At 40.5% G+C, this 19,998-nt stretch overlaps 7 protein-coding genes across 7 annotated transcripts; all 7 read left to right on the forward strand.

The window, feature by feature from the left end:
• Window positions 1–682: 682 nt before the first annotated feature.
• Window positions 683–1,624, forward strand: LOC132564897 (mucin-2-like). Its single transcript, XM_060229511.1, has one exon. The coding sequence runs from the start codon at window positions 683–685 to the stop codon at window positions 1,622–1,624; it is 942 nt and encodes a 313-aa protein (XP_060085494.1).
• Window positions 1,625–6,183: 4,559 nt separating this feature from the next.
• Window positions 6,184–6,726, forward strand: LOC132564918 (histone H1-delta-like). Its single transcript, XM_060229529.1, has one exon. It carries the CDS (start codon window positions 6,244–6,246, stop codon window positions 6,724–6,726), a length of 483 nt encoding a protein of 160 aa, XP_060085512.1. The 5' UTR covers window positions 6,184–6,243.
• A 1,915-nt stretch (window positions 6,727–8,641) lies between these two features.
• On the forward strand, window positions 8,642–9,187 carry LOC132564921 (histone H1-delta-like). The gene has a single exon (XM_060229533.1). It carries the CDS (start codon window positions 8,705–8,707, stop codon window positions 9,185–9,187), a length of 483 nt encoding a protein of 160 aa, XP_060085516.1. The 5' UTR covers window positions 8,642–8,704.
• Window positions 9,188–11,102: 1,915 nt separating this feature from the next.
• Window positions 11,103–11,648, forward strand: LOC132564922 (histone H1-delta-like). Its single transcript, XM_060229534.1, has one exon. It carries the CDS (start codon window positions 11,166–11,168, stop codon window positions 11,646–11,648), a length of 483 nt encoding a protein of 160 aa, XP_060085517.1. The 5' UTR covers window positions 11,103–11,165.
• A 1,915-nt stretch (window positions 11,649–13,563) lies between these two features.
• LOC132564920 (histone H1-delta-like) lies at window positions 13,564–14,109 on the forward strand. Its single transcript, XM_060229532.1, has one exon. It carries the CDS (start codon window positions 13,627–13,629, stop codon window positions 14,107–14,109), a length of 483 nt encoding a protein of 160 aa, XP_060085515.1. The 5' UTR covers window positions 13,564–13,626.
• A 1,915-nt stretch (window positions 14,110–16,024) lies between these two features.
• On the forward strand, window positions 16,025–16,570 carry LOC132564919 (histone H1-delta-like). Its single transcript, XM_060229531.1, has one exon. It carries the CDS (start codon window positions 16,088–16,090, stop codon window positions 16,568–16,570), a length of 483 nt encoding a protein of 160 aa, XP_060085514.1. The 5' UTR covers window positions 16,025–16,087.
• A 1,915-nt stretch (window positions 16,571–18,485) lies between these two features.
• On the forward strand, window positions 18,486–19,031 carry LOC132564923 (histone H1-delta-like). The gene has a single exon (XM_060229535.1). The coding sequence runs from the start codon at window positions 18,549–18,551 to the stop codon at window positions 19,029–19,031; it is 483 nt and encodes a 160-aa protein (XP_060085518.1). The 5' UTR covers window positions 18,486–18,548.
• Window positions 19,032–19,998: the final 967 nt, after the last annotated feature.

The raw sequence follows: 19,998 nt of genomic DNA on the forward strand, positions 1-19,998 counted from the left end.
CCTTCCTATTGTATTTGATATATAGCTGAATCTAGTTATAACTATAGTATCACTATAAAACTCCTTAAACAAGGTATCTAAATAACAAATTATACAGACCAGGATACTATTTATTATCAGTTCCCGACGCTAAAATACGAGATAGCGACTAAATGATTAATAAGAAATTTTGAAAAGTACTTATCCTTCTGATGGATTTCTCGGGAACTCTGTTGTCTAATTAATCCTCTGTCTGCCGATAGAATTAACACATAAAGAAAAAAAAGTCCACAGGAATTACACAATATATTCCAGAAGAATATATGTAATATATATATATAGAAAAGACTGTTGGTGAATGATGTAACCTAACACTATATCGTTGATGATAGGTAACAAAGGTACTCTAAGCCTGTAGGTAGGTGTCGACAGCTCGGGGGTCAGTGGTGGTATCATACTGACCCCTAGGGATAAAAAACCACTACATGCGGGACGTGTTCGCGGGGACATATCCCAATACACAGGGGTAACCAGTGACGTCAGGGACGTCAAGATGCTACCATCAGGTATCATATTAGTTCTCTGCGCCACAGCGATGTGCATAACAAAGGCGATGAAAATCGCATGTATAGATGGTACACCATGTACAACACGGCTATCTAAACGGCCATATACAAACTCCCCACCTAGACGCAAACAAAAAATGACTCGCACAACAACAAAGGGGGTCATCTATCGGATCCCCCTCAACACGTCATTAACATCATTAAACAAAATAAACAATGTCAAGACAGCCAGTAGGATGCACAACAAAGACAAACAACCTACTACATCCATCCTACTGGAATTTCACTCAAACACTCTACCTAAAGAAATCAAATTTAACAAAATCACATATCCAGTAACAAAATTCAACGTACCACGCAAACAACAAAAACCTACTACAAAGCATACAAAACCAAAATATTCCCAGTGCTCAACAACCCAAATCACCTACAACAAAACTACAACAAATCGACTGTACTCGGCAGTCGTACAAAACAACACTCCGCAAAATAACACAAACAAACACACCAACACTACTACAACCATTAACTCACAAATAACACCTACACAACACGGAGTATTAGTCACCACAGAGCTACTCGGCAATATTGTCCTGTTAGCACGTGATCAAACACTCACAGACAGACAAGCACTACAAAAAGTCAGGGCCCTAATAAACAAACAAAACGGGTTCCCGGCACCTCAAGTCACACCCATAAATAAACTGACACAAACAACACCCACACAAACCTCACCAACACAGCCAAAACCAACACAGTCCACACCAACAACATCACCTACACTTTTCCTAACACAAACAACACCCCAAACCTTAATAACAACCACACAAACCAAAAACACTCCTACACAACAAACAATACACCTTCTGGATAGTTCTGGAGAGTTAGACGACTCGTTTCTGTCCAAACCTCCCACACCTCGCTCTCCTACTGGATTGGGTAGACGTAGGACACAAACAAACAATAAAACAACACCAAAAAACAAACAAACAACACCGACACGCCCTAACACCAGATCACGGGCAAAACACACCGCCAATCAGCCGAGACCTGGAAATAGCAAACGACAGCTTTACTAGAGCCACAAGCAACATAAATTTAATATAAATACCCATTTTCTTTCGCGGGTATATTAAATGACCAGTCAGGCCTTACTGTCATGCATTGGAATGCAGGAGGCCTTAAGCCGAAAATTTCAGAATTAAAATCATTTCTGAACGAAAATGCTCCCGATATTTTATGTATTCAGGAAACAATGCTTAAACCTAAACACAAAAGTTTCAAAATTAATGGTTACAATCCACCATTTAGGTACGATACGGACCAAGGTTTGGCAATATATATAAAATGCGGAATTGCATACAAAGAGTATGAAATCAAAGACCAAGATCTTGTGGCTCTAACCCTACTAGAATAGATGTAGCACGGGGTATAGAATCCCATCTAGATATCACCCTAGCATCTCCAAACTTAGCTAGTAAATGTAGCTACTGGAACACCCTCGATAGCACTCTAGGTTCCGACCATTACCCAATTTTGACACAGTTTGATTTTAAACCCCATGTCAATACAATTCAATACCCACCACGATGGGTTTTTAATAAGGCCAATTGGGACCAATTCAAAATTTTAGCAGAAACAATCCAACATGAGGAAATTTTCGATCAAGATGTTGACGTCTTTAATGCAAATTTAACTAGGGTTATTTTAGATATAGCGTCAACATCTATCCCTAAAACCTCAGGCAAACCCAAAACGAGGAAAAACAATCCATGGTGGAACGATGAGTGTAGGTTAGCCAAAAAACTCAAAAAGAATAGCGAAAGGAAATGGAGGGCAAATAAAAATAGTGAACTATTAAAAACAGAGTACACAAGATGCAAAACAAACTTCAATAATATCATTCAAAACGCCAAAAACAATCATTGGCAAGAGTTTTGTACATCTTTAAATAACAAAACTAATTTGAAAAACGTTTGGTCAAAGGTCAAAGCTATACAGGGAATAAGTAGATCAGAAATCCCTATACTAGGTAAGAACAACATTACCGATAAGGAAAAGGCAGATACTCTAGCTAAACAATATCAAAAGGCTAGTAGTAATGATAATTTGACCCCTGAATTCAAACTAAATAAAGTTCACAATCAAGTCACCATTGATAATGAAATCAAAGACCCAGGCCCTAACACCGGTGATCTCAACTGCCCATTCACAATCACAGAATACAAACAAGCACTACAGAACAAGAGAAACACGTCCCCGGGCGATGATAATATTTCATACAACATACTCAAACACTGTCCGGACAACATCACAGACATCATACTCCTTTTTTACAACCACATATGGGACACAGGTATAATACCTGAATCTTGGAAAAATGCCATTGTTATACCTATACTAAAACCAGGTAAAAATCCACAAGAACCTGCATCATATAGGCCCATAGCTCTAACCTCACACCTGTGTAAGGTCATGGAAACTATGGTAAACAATAGGCTAGTACACTCATTAGAAAGATCAGGTATCATAAACGAGGAACAGAGCGGATTCCGTAAGGGTAGATCGACATTAGACCCACTACTACGACTCACTTCAGAGATAAAAAAAGGTTTTAACCTCAAACAAAACACTCTAGCTGTCTTCTTAGATCTGGAAAAAGCTTATGATCTCATTTGGCATGACGGACTTCTGGTCTCACTAAAAAAATTCGGCATAACTGGTAACATCTTCAAATTCGTCAACAGTTTCCTTAAAAACCGTAAAATTCAAGTTAGGATCCATAACACTCTTTCGGATCAACTTGAACTAGACAACGGTGTAGCACAAGGCAGCGTTATTTCTCCAACACTCTTTAATATTTACATCAACACACTGTCAGATACGCTAAACAACAACACCAAGTTAGCGCAATTTGCAGATGATGGGTGTATCTGGAGTACAGGAAAAAACATTAGATATCTAACCAAACATATCCAAATAAATCTTACAGCAATTAATGAGTGGGCCAATAAGTGGGGTTTTAAACCATCTAAACAAAAAACTGTAGCAATGTATTTCTCTAGAAGTAGAACACTACCAGAACTATACCTAGGCCAGACCAAATTAAAATTTGAAAAACAAGTTAGGTATTTAGGCATGATAATCGATCACAAACTCACATGGAGTAAACATATTCAATATGTAAAGGAATCATGCCAAAAGGCAATTAACACCATGAGGTATATTTCTGGTTGTAAATTTGGCGCCAATAAAACAACTCAATTAATGTTATATAAGGCCTTAGTTAGATCTAGGTTAGATTACGGGTGCCAGGTATATAATATAGCTAGTGACACAGTATTAAAACATCTAGATGTAATACAACACACAGCCTTAAGGGTAGCGCTAAGGGCCATCAAAAACACCAACAGCAATAGTTTACTAGCAGAGGCCGGCGAAACAACATTAACACTTAGGCGAGAAAACCTTACTCTAAAATACTGGGCTAGAACCCAAAATCATGGGGATAGGTTCTTACTAAACAAAGCAATACAAAATAGTGAAATACCTGTTACCAACATCAGGGCTCCCTATCCTTCAGAAATACTTAGATTAAAACAGAAATATGGTTTAGAAGGTGTCAAGATCTCCCGCAAACAAGATTTCCAAGGACTCCCTCAGCTCCTTACAATCCTTGACAACTGGAAATAGCAGTAGACCTAAACTGCTTAATGCAATTCATTATATGATCACCGAGATCGATCAATTAGGAATAGATCTAAAATTCGAATGGATTCCATCTCATGTCGACATTTTAGGTAACGAGATAGCAGATCAACTCGCTAGAGCAGCCTTAGGGTCACGTGATGTTCATCTAAATATAGACTTGAGTGTATCAGAGGTCGTCAGTATAATCAATGACAAAACTCAATTGATAAGGCAGGAAAATTGGTCGAAATTAACTAATAACTGGCTCTATTCCATCGAGAGCAATGTTAAGATCCAACCTCAGTTATATAGTTATAATAAAGTAGAGGATACTGTTATCACTAGACTTCGATTAGGCTACACCAAACTCGGTCATAACATCAACCGTATTAAAAAGGAAGTCAGTCCATATTGTCCAAACTGTGGTGAACCGGAAACCATAGAACACATTCTGTTCGAATGCACCACCCATGACAACTTTAGATCAGTTTTCCAAAACCAAATTGAGCATATAGACAATATGAAATTCGATTCCAAAACGGTACTCAACCCTCCAAAACAACATAGAAAATATGTATTCGACCAATTAACCTCCTATCTAACGGATATTGATTATATTGATAAAATCTAGGAAAGCGATATAATTATATATATATATATATATAAAAAAAAAAAAAAATCAAAAAAACACACACACACACACGCAATATACGCAATTATGAGTCCACGTCCAGTATAGAATAAAAACACAAATAGGTACTACTTGTAGATCGTACAACCACTGCTTACTATAACTGGATAAACAGTGGACGTATTCGAATCTACATGTCCCCAATGGGTGGTCAGTAACCTATGGTAGGTAGGGAAACCAGGATACACAGCCCTCTGTAATTGACTTTACAGGGAGGTGTATTCAACACTGGACACAGGACTATAATTTCACCACCTCACACTTTTTTTTTAAACCATACCCACAACACCACATACACACACAAAAACATCTCCTACATAAATACAACATACACTGGGCCGAAACCCAAAGCCAACAACCATTACAAAATCTCTTCCACCCTACCTTCCACCTTCTAATATACAAATCCCTGCTCTAGTAGGGTAGACATGTAGACGATTATACACAGTAATCTACAGTCTCCCGAACGACATCGATTGTATAATAATTCACATTTATTCTCACTAATCCCAAAAATCTACGCTAACCCAATTCCAGCACATTCTTTACATCACCCCATCACATCCACTCTCATAACTGAACTTAATAACACAGTTCCCCACTTTTAAAATCCACTCTAGACCAGCATGACTAACCTTGTCAAATGGTGGCTAGTAATCCCATCTACAAATAACAAACCTACACCAGCTAACAAGCTAAACCTATTTTCCAATTTCCGACTTTCCCATACACTCTCTCCCGCTATCTTCTAAAACTTCTTGTCCTTCGGAAGGGACGTTAAACGGGGGTCCGGTGTACAGTGAGTCACGCCGTGCACGTTAAAGAACCTCTGCTGGTTTTCGAAAAAGAGAAGGCTAACTGCTAGCCGCCACAGAGCATAGGTTTATATTAGGGAAATATAAAGTGAGACTAGAGTAGGACTAGGCGTTTCTGTGACAGTCCAAAATTTCCCCAGTTTTTTTGTTTTTTGTTTTTTTTTTTTTTCTTTAGACGTTAGGGTATAGATATAGTCAGATCTGTCCTCCCCATATTAGACCTGTTTGGTGATTACTAAAAAGCGAAATTGCACACCCTAAAGCCTCGGCCCTACCAGCCCCCTCCCCCTTAGTGTCCTAGGCTCGGTTATAACCGGAACAAGGACGTTAAGCTAAAAAAAAAAAAAAAAAAAAAGGGCGGGGCATACAGCTTACCTAGCACTGACTAGCGCAGTTCTCGAACAATCACATCCAGACGAATCCGAAGATGGCAGAGAAGACTCCAGTGAAGAAAGCAGTGAAGAAGCCAAAGACCCCGGCAGCTCATCCAAAGTACAGCGACATGGTGGCCACTGCAGTGGGAAGTCTGAAGGAACGTGGAGGCTCGTCCCGTCAGGCAATACTGAAATACATCATGGCTAACTTCAAAGTGGGATCCGACGCTAAGGCTATCAACGCACACCTGAAGATCGCCCTCCGGAACGGCGTGAAGAAAGGAGCCCTGAAACAGTCGAAAGGAACCGGAGCTGCTGGATCATTCAAGCTCGGAGAGAAACCTAAACCCGCCAAAAAACCAGCCGCTAAGAAAGTGGTTAAGCCGAAAGCAGCAAAACCTAAGAAACCGGCGGCGAAGAAAGCGACTACGTCGGCGACGGCTAAGAAACCAAAGGCAAAGACACCCAAGAAAGCAGCTACCAAGAAAACCACGGAGAAGAAACCATCCAAGAAAACTACCAAGCCCAAGACCCCTAAGAAAAAGGCTATCAAGTCTCCGAAGAAAGCTAAGACAGACAAGCCTAAGAAAGCCAAGGCTGCAAAAAAATAAGATGTATATCTTACACCGTCCGAACGACACGTAAACAGTCCTTTTTAGGACTACCCACATGTCACGAAAATCATCCAATTACGCCTCGAAAAATACGCAAAACGCACTAATCCTAACTTCTTATAATTGACCAACGAACAAACCAACAACACCCTTCCCCACCCCCACCCTCCAAATACACCCACCTACCCGAAAGTAAAGGAAAATCCACCTTCCCACCCAACCCCACAGGACTACTTCACATCACACACTTTTTTGTTATAAACAATTGATACCTGCTACAACTTCTAAGTCGCCGCCCCGTCCCCCGTCTCCCACCCGACAAGTACACACTCACGCCCGGCCCCGCCCATTTATGATTAGGTGAATGAATTTCAATAATATACACGTTAAACCAACAGTTAATACACCTATAAGCTGACACGGTATCGGTTTATTTCTTAATACTACGCATGTACAATCTGAATTCAAATACACAAATGTAGTGTACCGACTAACGCTAAAAATTGCCACTTTCAACCAACAATCATTTCATATATGAAATAATAGTAATGTTTATGTGGAAACTAGTGAAAACACTTCAAAATCATACTCTGAAATCGAGACAATTTCCGCTATACATTTTTTTTTCAAAATAGTTGAAACAGGTGGTATTATTCCAATTTCCACATATTTCAGTTTACCCAGTTGCAGGAGTCGTTTTCACTGTCCGTGCACGTGGGTACGTTGTCGTGTATACCTGTGTACGTATGTGTATAGTGCACGATCAAAGGTAAGTATCGTCGTCGTCTATACGATAGAGAATTATCCTGAATATAAAGTTGTTCTGACTCAAATTTCTAAAGTATAAATTTAACCCAGAATGTATAAAATGGATGTGTGAGCCAAACACATTTATTGCGAAAGGCTGAGTCCGGGGGCTCCAACCACGGCAGTTTTATTTTTTAAAAATATGAAATCCGATTCTCCTATTTGTGTGGTTTTGTTTTGTTTTGTGTGTGAGTGTGTGCATGTGTTTTTTTTTTCCTTTTTTCCCCTCTCACCTGTGACTGTTACTAGCGCGCGCACACCCACACCCACAAACACACCCCCATACATACACACCATTTCTTTATTTTCGAGTTCGATATCTAGACAACACAGAATTAATACATGTTTGCGTAGAGTCGAGTCAAGTACACATGTGTACACGTATATATATGATCACACATACAATACAGCACAACACACATGTGGATACGATGACGTATGAATTGGGAGGGAAAAAAACCCCCAAAAAACATATTCCATACTTAGAATGTGATATTTGTTAGCAATTAAATGCGATAATCGAATCGAAAATGGTGGAGACTATGGATTGAGATTAAGTATAGCAGGAATTCGATAAATGTGCTTCCATGTCTATGATATTTACCCATTCTAAATCTAAATTATTCACAAATACCATTTATTACCATATATACAATGAACATGTATATATTAAGAAACTAAGTAAATAGTGTGTTTATGAAAATAACGCATATATTACGAATTTAGAACAATTCTATTCAACTAATAGTGAAACCGCACTGACAAAATTATAGGAAAATGTCATGTAGCTCACTCATTACGAAACCGATTTAAATTTTGAAAACACCATTCGTTTGCCTATCTATCCGTTAGCAAATAGGTGTATATATCACTAATTTTCTCCAATAATTTAGAGCTATAAACAACGTTTATTCACACCAAGGAAACACAAATTACTTGTTTTCCACACAGACAGGCTAACGCGCCGTTAGGTGTCCTCGGCGAGGTGCAGCAAAAAGCGCTTAAACGGCTGAGCGAGGACGGGCGGGGCATACAGCTTACCTAGCACTGACTAGCGCAGTTCTCGAACAATCACATCCAGACGAATCCGAAGATGGCAGAGAAGACTCCAGTGAAGAAAGCAGTGAAGAAGCCAAAGACCCCGGCAGCTCATCCAAAGTACAGCGACATGGTGGCCACTGCAGTGGGAAGTCTGAAGGAACGTGGAGGCTCGTCCCGTCAGGCAATACTGAAATACATCATGGCTAACTTCAAAGTGGGATCCGACGCTAAGGCTATCAACGCACACCTGAAGATCGCCCTCCGGAACGGCGTGAAGAAAGGAGCCCTGAAACAGTCGAAAGGAACCGGAGCTGCTGGATCATTCAAGCTCGGAGAGAAACCTAAACCCGCCAAAAAACCAGCCGCTAAGAAAGTGGTTAAGCCGAAAGCAGCAAAACCTAAGAAACCGGCGGCGAAGAAAGCGACTACGTCGGCGACGGCTAAGAAACCAAAGGCAAAGACACCCAAGAAAGCAGCTACCAAGAAAACCACGGAGAAGAAACCATCCAAGAAAACTACCAAGCCCAAGACCCCTAAGAAAAAGGCTATCAAGTCTCCGAAGAAAGCTAAGACAGACAAGCCTAAGAAAGCCAAGGCTGCAAAAAAATAACATGTATATCTTACACCGTCCGAACGACACGTAAACAGTCCTTTTTAGGACTACCCACATGTCACGAAAATCATCCAATTACGCCTCGAAAAATACGCAAAACGCACTAATCCTAACTTCTTATAATTGACCAACGAACAAACCAACAACACCCTTCCCCACCCCCACCCTCCAAATACACCCACCTACCCGAAAGTAAAGGAAAATCCACCTTCCCACCCAACCCCACAGGACTACTTCACATCACACACTTTTTTGTTATAAACAATTGATACCTGCTACAACTTCTAAGTCGCCGCCCCGTCCCCCGTCTCCCACCCGACAAGTACACACTCACGCCCGGCCCCGCCCATTTATGATTAGGTGAATGAATTTCAATAATATACACGTTAAACCAACAGTTAATACACCTATAAGCTGACACGGTATCGGTTTATTTCTTAATACTACGCATGTACAATCTGAATTCAAATACACAAATGTAGTGTACCGACTAACGCTAAAAATTGCCACTTTCAACCAACAATCATTTCATATATGAAATAATAGTAATGTTTATGTGGAAACTAGTGAAAACACTTCAAAATCATACTCTGAAATCGAGACAATTTCCGCTATACATTTTTTTTTCAAAATAGTTGAAACAGGTGGTATTATTCCAATTTCCACATATTTCAGTTTACCCAGTTGCAGGAGTCGTTTTCACTGTCCGTGCACGTGGGTACGTTGTCGTGTATACCTGTGTACGTATGTGTATAGTGCACGATCAAAGGTAAGTATCGTCGTCGTCTATACGATAGAGAATTATCCTGAATATAAAGTTGTTCTGACTCAAATTTCTAAAGTATAAATTTAACCCAGAATGTATAAAATGGATGTGTGAGCCAAACACATTTATTGCGAAAGGCTGAGTCCGGGGGCTCCAACCACGGCAGTTTTATTTTTTAAAAATATGAAATCCGATTCTCCTATTTGTGTGGTTTTGTTTTGTTTTGTGTGTGAGTGTGTGCATGTGTTTTTTTTTTCCTTTTTTCCCCTCTCACCTGTGACTGTTACTAGCGCGCGCACACCCACACCCACAAACACACCCCCATACATACACACCATTTCTTTATTTTCGAGTTCGATATCTAGACAACACAGAATTAATACATGTTTGCGTAGAGTCGAGTCAAGTACACATGTGTACACGTATATATATGATCACACATACAATACAGCACAACACACATGTGGATACGATGACGTATGAATTGGGAGGGAAAAAAACCCCCAAAAAACATATTCCATACTTAGAATGTGATATTTGTTAGCAATTAAATGCGATAATCGAATCGAAAATGGTGGAGACTATGGATTGAGATTAAGTATAGCAGGAATTCGATAAATGTGCTTCCATGTCTATGATATTTACCCATTCTAAATCTAAATTATTCACAAATACCATTTATTACCATATATACAATGAACATGTATATATTAAGAAACTAAGTAAATAGTGTGTTTATGAAAATAACGCATATATTACGAATTTAGAACAATTCTATTCAACTAATAGTGAAACCGCACTGACAAAATTATAGGAAAATGTCATGTAGCTCACTCATTACGAAACCGATTTAAATTTTGAAAACACCATTCGTTTGCCTATCTATCCGTTAGCAAATAGGTGTATATATCACTAATTTTCTCCAATAATTTAGAGCTATAAACAACGTTTATTCACACCAAGGAAACACAAATTACTTGTTTTCCACACAGACAGGCTAACGCGCCGTTAGGTGTCCTCGGCGAGGTGCAGCAAAAAGCGCTTAAACGGCTGAGCGAGGACGGGCGGGGCATACAGCTTACCTAGCACTGACTAGCGCAGTTCTCGAACAATCACATCCAGACGAATCCGAAGATGGCAGAGAAGACTCCAGTGAAGAAAGCAGTGAAGAAGCCAAAGACCCCGGCAGCTCATCCAAAGTACAGCGACATGGTGGCCACTGCAGTGGGAAGTCTGAAGGAACGTGGAGGCTCGTCCCGTCAGGCAATACTGAAATACATCATGGCTAACTTCAAAGTGGGATCCGACGCTAAGGCTATCAACGCACACCTGAAGATCGCCCTCCGGAACGGCGTGAAGAAAGGAGCCCTGAAACAGTCGAAAGGAACCGGAGCTGCTGGATCATTCAAGCTCGGAGAGAAACCTAAACCCGCCAAAAAACCAGCCGCTAAGAAAGTGGTTAAGCCGAAAGCAGCAAAACCTAAGAAACCGGCGGCGAAGAAAGCGACTACGTCGGCGACGGCTAAGAAACCAAAGGCAAAGACACCCAAGAAAGCAGCTACCAAGAAAACCACGGAGAAGAAACCATCCAAGAAAACTACCAAGCCCAAGACCCCTAAGAAAAAGGCTATCAAGTCTCCGAAGAAAGCTAAGACAGACAAGCCTAAGAAAGCCAAGGCTGCAAAAAAATAACATGTATATCTTACACCGTCCGAACGACACGTAAACAGTCCTTTTTAGGACTACCCACATGTCACGAAAATCATCCAATTACGCCTCGAAAAATACGCAAAACGCACTAATCCTAACTTCTTATAATTGACCAACGAACAAACCAACAACACCCTTCCCCACCCCCACCCTCCAAATACACCCACCTACCCGAAAGTAAAGGAAAATCCACCTTCCCACCCAACCCCACAGGACTACTTCACATCACACACTTTTTTGTTATAAACAATTGATACCTGCTACAACTTCTAAGTCGCCGCCCCGTCCCCCGTCTCCCACCCGACAAGTACACACTCACGCCCGGCCCCGCCCATTTATGATTAGGTGAATGAATTTCAATAATATACACGTTAAACCAACAGTTAATACACCTATAAGCTGACACGGTATCGGTTTATTTCTTAATACTACGCATGTACAATCTGAATTCAAATACACAAATGTAGTGTACCGACTAACGCTAAAAATTGCCACTTTCAACCAACAATCATTTCATATATGAAATAATAGTAATGTTTATGTGGAAACTAGTGAAAACACTTCAAAATCATACTCTGAAATCGAGACAATTTCCGCTATACATTTTTTTTTCAAAATAGTTGAAACAGGTGGTATTATTCCAATTTCCACATATTTCAGTTTACCCAGTTGCAGGAGTCGTTTTCACTGTCCGTGCACGTGGGTACGTTGTCGTGTATACCTGTGTACGTATGTGTATAGTGCACGATCAAAGGTAAGTATCGTCGTCGTCTATACGATAGAGAATTATCCTGAATATAAAGTTGTTCTGACTCAAATTTCTAAAGTATAAATTTAACCCAGAATGTATAAAATGGATGTGTGAGCCAAACACATTTATTGCGAAAGGCTGAGTCCGGGGGCTCCAACCACGGCAGTTTTATTTTTTAAAAATATGAAATCCGATTCTCCTATTTGTGTGGTTTTGTTTTGTTTTGTGTGTGAGTGTGTGCATGTGTTTTTTTTTTCCTTTTTTCCCCTCTCACCTGTGACTGTTACTAGCGCGCGCACACCCACACCCACAAACACACCCCCATACATACACACCATTTCTTTATTTTCGAGTTCGATATCTAGACAACACAGAATTAATACATGTTTGCGTAGAGTCGAGTCAAGTACACATGTGTACACGTATATATATGATCACACATACAATACAGCACAACACACATGTGGATACGATGACGTATGAATTGGGAGGGAAAAAAACCCCCAAAAAACATATTCCATACTTAGAATGTGATATTTGTTAGCAATTAAATGCGATAATCGAATCGAAAATGGTGGAGACTATGGATTGAGATTAAGTATAGCAGGAATTCGATAAATGTGCTTCCATGTCTATGATATTTACCCATTCTAAATCTAAATTATTCACAAATACCATTTATTACCATATATACAATGAACATGTATATATTAAGAAACTAAGTAAATAGTGTGTTTATGAAAATAACGCATATATTACGAATTTAGAACAATTCTATTCAACTAATAGTGAAACCGCACTGACAAAATTATAGGAAAATGTCATGTAGCTCACTCATTACGAAACCGATTTAAATTTTGAAAACACCATTCGTTTGCCTATCTATCCGTTAGCAAATAGGTGTATATATCACTAATTTTCTCCAATAATTTAGAGCTATAAACAACGTTTATTCACACCAAGGAAACACAAATTACTTGTTTTCCACACAGACAGGCTAACGCGCCGTTAGGTGTCCTCGGCGAGGTGCAGCAAAAAGCGCTTAAACGGCTGAGCGAGGACGGGCGGGGCATACAGCTTACCTAGCACTGACTAGCGCAGTTCTCGAACAATCACATCCAGACGAATCCGAAGATGGCAGAGAAGACTCCAGTGAAGAAAGCAGTGAAGAAGCCAAAGACCCCGGCAGCTCATCCAAAGTACAGCGACATGGTGGCCACTGCAGTGGGAAGTCTGAAGGAACGTGGAGGCTCGTCCCGTCAGGCAATACTGAAATACATCATGGCTAACTTCAAAGTGGGATCCGACGCTAAGGCTATCAACGCACACCTGAAGATCGCCCTCCGGAACGGCGTGAAGAAAGGAGCCCTGAAACAGTCGAAAGGAACCGGAGCTGCTGGATCATTCAAGCTCGGAGAGAAACCTAAACCCGCCAAAAAACCAGCCGCTAAGAAAGTGGTTAAGCCGAAAGCAGCAAAACCTAAGAAACCGGCGGCGAAGAAAGCGACTACGTCGGCGACGGCTAAGAAACCAAAGGCAAAGACACCCAAGAAAGCAGCTACCAAGAAAACCACGGAGAAGAAACCATCCAAGAAAACTACCAAGCCCAAGACCCCTAAGAAAAAGGCTATCAAGTCTCCGAAGAAAGCTAAGACAGACAAGCCTAAGAAAGCCAAGGCTGCAAAAAAATAAGATGTATATCTTACACCGTCCGAACGACACGTAAACAGTCCTTTTTAGGACTACCCACATGTCACGAAAATCATCCAATTACGCCTCGAAAAATACGCAAAACGCACTAATCCTAACTTCTTATAATTGACCAACGAACAAACCAACAACACCCTTCCCCACCCCCACCCTCCAAATACACCCACCTACCCGAAAGTAAAGGAAAATCCACCTTCCCACCCAACCCCACAGGACTACTTCACATCACACACTTTTTTGTTATAAACAATTGATACCTGCTACAACTTCTAAGTCGCCGCCCCGTCCCCCGTCTCCCACCCGACAAGTACACACTCACGCCCGGCCCCGCCCATTTATGATTAGGTGAATGAATTTCAATAATATACACGTTAAACCAACAGTTAATACACCTATAAGCTGACACGGTATCGGTTTATTTCTTAATACTACGCATGTACAATCTGAATTCAAATACACAAATGTAGTGTACCGACTAACGCTAAAAATTGCCACTTTCAACCAACAATCATTTCATATATGAAATAATAGTAATGTTTATGTGGAAACTAGTGAAAACACTTCAAAATCATACTCTGAAATCGAGACAATTTCCGCTATACATTTTTTTTTCAAAATAGTTGAAACAGGTGGTATTATTCCAATTTCCACATATTTCAGTTTACCCAGTTGCAGGAGTCGTTTTCACTGTCCGTGCACGTGGGTACGTTGTCGTGTATACCTGTGTACGTATGTGTATAGTGCACGATCAAAGGTAAGTATCGTCGTCGTCTATACGATAGAGAATTATCCTGAATATAAAGTTGTTCTGACTCAAATTTCTAAAGTATAAATTTAACCCAGAATGTATAAAATGGATGTGTGAGCCAAACACATTTATTGCGAAAGGCTGAGTCCGGGGGCTCCAACCACGGCAGTTTTATTTTTTAAAAATATGAAATCCGATTCTCCTATTTGTGTGGTTTTGTTTTGTTTTGTGTGTGAGTGTGTGCATGTGTTTTTTTTTTCCTTTTTTCCCCTCTCACCTGTGACTGTTACTAGCGCGCGCACACCCACACCCACAAACACACCCCCATACATACACACCATTTCTTTATTTTCGAGTTCGATATCTAGACAACACAGAATTAATACATGTTTGCGTAGAGTCGAGTCAAGTACACATGTGTACACGTATATATATGATCACACATACAATACAGCACAACACACATGTGGATACGATGACGTATGAATTGGGAGGGAAAAAAACCCCCAAAAAACATATTCCATACTTAGAATGTGATATTTGTTAGCAATTAAATGCGATAATCGAATCGAAAATGGTGGAGACTATGGATTGAGATTAAGTATAGCAGGAATTCGATAAATGTGCTTCCATGTCTATGATATTTACCCATTCTAAATCTAAATTATTCACAAATACCATTTATTACCATATATACAATGAACATGTATATATTAAGAAACTAAGTAAATAGTGTGTTTATGAAAATAACGCATATATTACGAATTTAGAACAATTCTATTCAACTAATAGTGAAACCGCACTGACAAAATTATAGGAAAATGTCATGTAGCTCACTCATTACGAAACCGATTTAAATTTTGAAAACACCATTCGTTTGCCTATCTATCCGTTAGCAAATAGGTGTATATATCACTAATTTTCTCCAATAATTTAGAGCTATAAACAACGTTTATTCACACCAAGGAAACACAAATTACTTGTTTTCCACACAGACAGGCTAACGCGCCGTTAGGTGTCCTCGGCGAGGTGCAGCAAAAAGCGCTTAAACGGCTGAGCGAGGACGGGCGGGGCATACAGCTTACCTAGCACTGACTAGCGCAGTTCTCGAACAATCACATCCAGACGAATCCGAAGATGGCAGAGAAGACTCCAGTGAAGAAAGCAGTGAAGAAGCCAAAGACCCCGGCAGCTCATCCAAAGTACAGCGACATGGTGGCCACTGCAGTGGGAAGTCTGAAGGAACGTGGAGGCTCGTCCCGTCAGGCAATACTGAAATACATCATGGCTAACTTCAAAGTGGGATCCGACGCTAAGGCTATCAACGCACACCTGAAGATCGCCCTCCGGAACGGCGTGAAGAAAGGAGCCCTGAAACAGTCGAAAGGAACCGGAGCTGCTGGATCATTCAAGCTCGGAGAGAAACCTAAACCCGCCAAAAAACCAGCCGCTAAGAAAGTGGTTAAGCCGAAAGCAGCAAAACCTAAGAAACCGGCGGCGAAGAAAGCGACTACGTCGGCGACGGCTAAGAAACCAAAGGCAAAGACACCCAAGAAAGCAGCTACCAAGAAAACCACGGAGAAGAAACCATCCAAGAAAACTACCAAGCCCAAGACCCCTAAGAAAAAGGCTATCAAGTCTCCGAAGAAAGCTAAGACAGACAAGCCTAAGAAAGCCAAGGCTGCAAAAAAATAAGATGTATATCTTACACCGTCCGAACGACACGTAAACAGTCCTTTTTAGGACTACCCACATGTCACGAAAATCATCCAATTACGCCTCGAAAAATACGCAAAACGCACTAATCCTAACTTCTTATAATTGACCAACGAACAAACCAACAACACCCTTCCCCACCCCCACCCTCCAAATACACCCACCTACCCGAAAGTAAAGGAAAATCCACCTTCCCACCCAACCCCACAGGACTACTTCACATCACACACTTTTTTGTTATAAACAATTGATACCTGCTACAACTTCTAAGTCGCCGCCCCGTCCCCCGTCTCCCACCCGACAAGTACACACTCACGCCCGGCCCCGCCCATTTATGATTAGGTGAATGAATTTCAATAATATACACGTTAAACCAACAGTTAATACACCTATAAGCTGACACGGTATCGGTTTATTTCTTAATACTACGCATGTACAATCTGAATTCAAATACACAAATGTAGTGTACCGACTAACGCTAAAAATTGCCACTTTCAACCAACAATCATTTCATATATGAAATAATAGTAATGTTTATGTGGAAACTAGTGAAAACACTTCAAAATCATACTCTGAAATCGAGACAATTTCCGCTATACATTTTTTTTTCAAAATAGTTGAAACAGGTGGTATTATTCCAATTTCCACATATTTCAGTTTACCCAGTTGCAGGAGTCGTTTTCACTGTCCGTGCACGTGGGTACGTTGTCGTGTATACCTGTGTACGTATGTGTATAGTGCACGATCAAAGGTAAGTATCGTCGTCGTCTATACGATAGAGAATTATCCTGAATATAAAGTTGTTCTGACTCAAATTTCTAAAGTATAAATTTAACCCAGAATGTATAAAATGGATGTGTGAGCCAAACACATTTATTGCGAAAGGCTGAGTCCGGGGGCTCCAACCACGGCAGTTTTATTTTTTAAAAATATGAAATCCGATTCTCCTATTTGTGTGGTTTTGTTTTGTTTTGTGTGTGAGTGTGTGCATGTGTTTTTTTTTTCCTTTTTTCCCCTCTCACCTGTGACTGTTACTAGCGCGCGCACACCCACACCCACAAACACACCCCCATACATACACACCATTTCTTTATTTTCGAGTTCGATATCTAGACAACACAGAATTAATACATGTTTGCGTAGAGTCGAGTCAAGTACACATGTGTACACGTATATATATGATCACACATACAATACAGCACAACACACATGTGGATACGATGACGTATGAATTGGGAGGGAAAAAAACCCCCAAAAAACATATTCCATACTTAGAATGTGATATTTGTTAGCAATTAAATGCGATAATCGAATCGAAAATGGTGGAGACTATGGATTGAGATTAAGTATAGCAGGAATTCGATAAATGTGCTTCCATGTCTATGATATTTACCCATTCTAAATCTAAATTATTCACAAATACCATTTATTACCATATATACAATGAACATGTATATATTAAGAAACTAAGTAAATAGTGTGTTTATGAAAATAACGCATATATTACGAATTTAGAACAATTCTATTCAACTAATAGTGAAACCGCACTGACAAAATTATAGGAAAATGTCATGTAGCTCACTCATTACGAAACCGATTTAAATTTTGAAAACACCATTCGTTTGCCTATCTATCCGTTAGCAAATAGGTGTATATATCACTAATTTTCTCCAATAATTTAGAGCTATAAACAACGTTTATTCACACCAAGGAAACACAAATTACTTGTTTTCCACACAGACAGGCTAACGCGCCGTTAGGTGTCCTCGGCGAGGTGCAGCAAAAAGCGCTTAAACGGCTGAGCGAGGACGGGCGGGGCATACAGCTTACCTAGCACTGACTAGCGCAGTTCTCGAACAATCACATCCAGACGAATCCGAAGATGGCAGAGAAGACTCCAGTGAAGAAAGCAGTGAAGAAGCCAAAGACCCCGGCAGCTCATCCAAAGTACAGCGACATGGTGGCCACTGCAGTGGGAAGTCTGAAGGAACGTGGAGGCTCGTCCCGTCAGGCAATACTGAAATACATCATGGCTAACTTCAAAGTGGGATCCGACGCTAAGGCTATCAACGCACACCTGAAGATCGCCCTCCGGAACGGCGTGAAGAAAGGAGCCCTGAAACAGTCGAAAGGAACCGGAGCTGCTGGATCATTCAAGCTCGGAGAGAAACCTAAACCCGCCAAAAAACCAGCCGCTAAGAAAGTGGTTAAGCCGAAAGCAGCAAAACCTAAGAAACCGGCGGCGAAGAAAGCGACTACGTCGGCGACGGCTAAGAAACCAAAGGCAAAGACACCCAAGAAAGCAGCTACCAAGAAAACCACGGAGAAGAAACCATCCAAGAAAACTACCAAGCCCAAGACCCCTAAGAAAAAGGCTATCAAGTCTCCGAAGAAAGCTAAGACAGACAAGCCTAAGAAAGCCAAGGCTGCAAAAAAATAAGATGTATATCTTACACCGTCCGAACGACACGTAAACAGTCCTTTTTAGGACTACCCACATGTCACGAAAATCATCCAATTACGCCTCGAAAAATACGCAAAACGCACTAATCCTAACTTCTTATAATTGACCAACGAACAAACCAACAACACCCTTCCCCACCCCCACCCTCCAAATACACCCACCTACCCGAAAGTAAAGGAAAATCCACCTTCCCACCCAACCCCACAGGACTACTTCACATCACACACTTTTTTGTTATAAACAATTGATACCTGCTACAACTTCTAAGTCGCCGCCCCGTCCCCCGTCTCCCACCCGACAAGTACACACTCACGCCCGGCCCCGCCCATTTATGATTAGGTGAATGAATTTCAATAATATACACGTTAAACCAACAGTTAATACACCTATAAGCTGACACGGTATCGGTTTATTTCTTAATACTACGCATGTACAATCTGAATTCAAATACACAAATGTAGTGTACCGACTAACGCTAAAAATTGCCACTTTCAACCAACAATCATTTCATATATGAAATAATAGTAATGTTTATGTGGAAACTAGTGAAAACACTTCAAAATCATACTCTGAAATCGAGACAATTTCCGCTATACATTTTTTTTTCAAAATAGTTGAAACAGGTGGTATTATTCCAATTTCCACATATTTCAGTTTACCCAGTTGCAGGAGTCGTTTTCACTGTCCGTGCACGTGGGTACGTTGTCGTGTATACCTGTGTACGTATGTGTATAGTGCACGATCAAAGGTAAGTATCGTCGTCGTCTATACGATAGAGAATTATCCTGAATATAAAGTTGTTCTGACTCAAATTTCTAAAGTATAAATTTAACCCAGAATGTATAAAATGGATGTGTGAGCCAAACACATTTATTGCGAAAGGCTGAGTCCGGGGGCTCCAACCACGGCAGTTTTATTTTTTAAAAATATGAAATCCGATTCT

Source organism: Ylistrum balloti, unplaced genomic scaffold, assembly GCF_031769215.1.
Source record: "Ylistrum balloti isolate Yb309-2 unplaced genomic scaffold, AGI_CSIRO_Ybal_v1 Utg373174, whole genome shotgun sequence".
Classification (NCBI taxonomy): Eukaryota; Metazoa; Mollusca; class Bivalvia; order Pectinida; family Pectinidae; genus Ylistrum; species Ylistrum balloti.

Coding starts and splice junctions, on each gene's coding strand:
- LOC132564897 (XM_060229511.1), top strand. CDS start 683: ATGACTCGCACAACAACAAAGGGGGTCATCTATCGGATCCCCCTCAAC.
- LOC132564918 (XM_060229529.1), top strand. CDS start 6,244: ATGGTGGCCACTGCAGTGGGAAGTCTGAAGGAACGTGGAGGCTCGTCC.
- LOC132564921 (XM_060229533.1), top strand. CDS start 8,705: ATGGTGGCCACTGCAGTGGGAAGTCTGAAGGAACGTGGAGGCTCGTCC.
- LOC132564922 (XM_060229534.1), top strand. CDS start 11,166: ATGGTGGCCACTGCAGTGGGAAGTCTGAAGGAACGTGGAGGCTCGTCC.
- LOC132564920 (XM_060229532.1), top strand. CDS start 13,627: ATGGTGGCCACTGCAGTGGGAAGTCTGAAGGAACGTGGAGGCTCGTCC.
- LOC132564919 (XM_060229531.1), top strand. CDS start 16,088: ATGGTGGCCACTGCAGTGGGAAGTCTGAAGGAACGTGGAGGCTCGTCC.
- LOC132564923 (XM_060229535.1), top strand. CDS start 18,549: ATGGTGGCCACTGCAGTGGGAAGTCTGAAGGAACGTGGAGGCTCGTCC.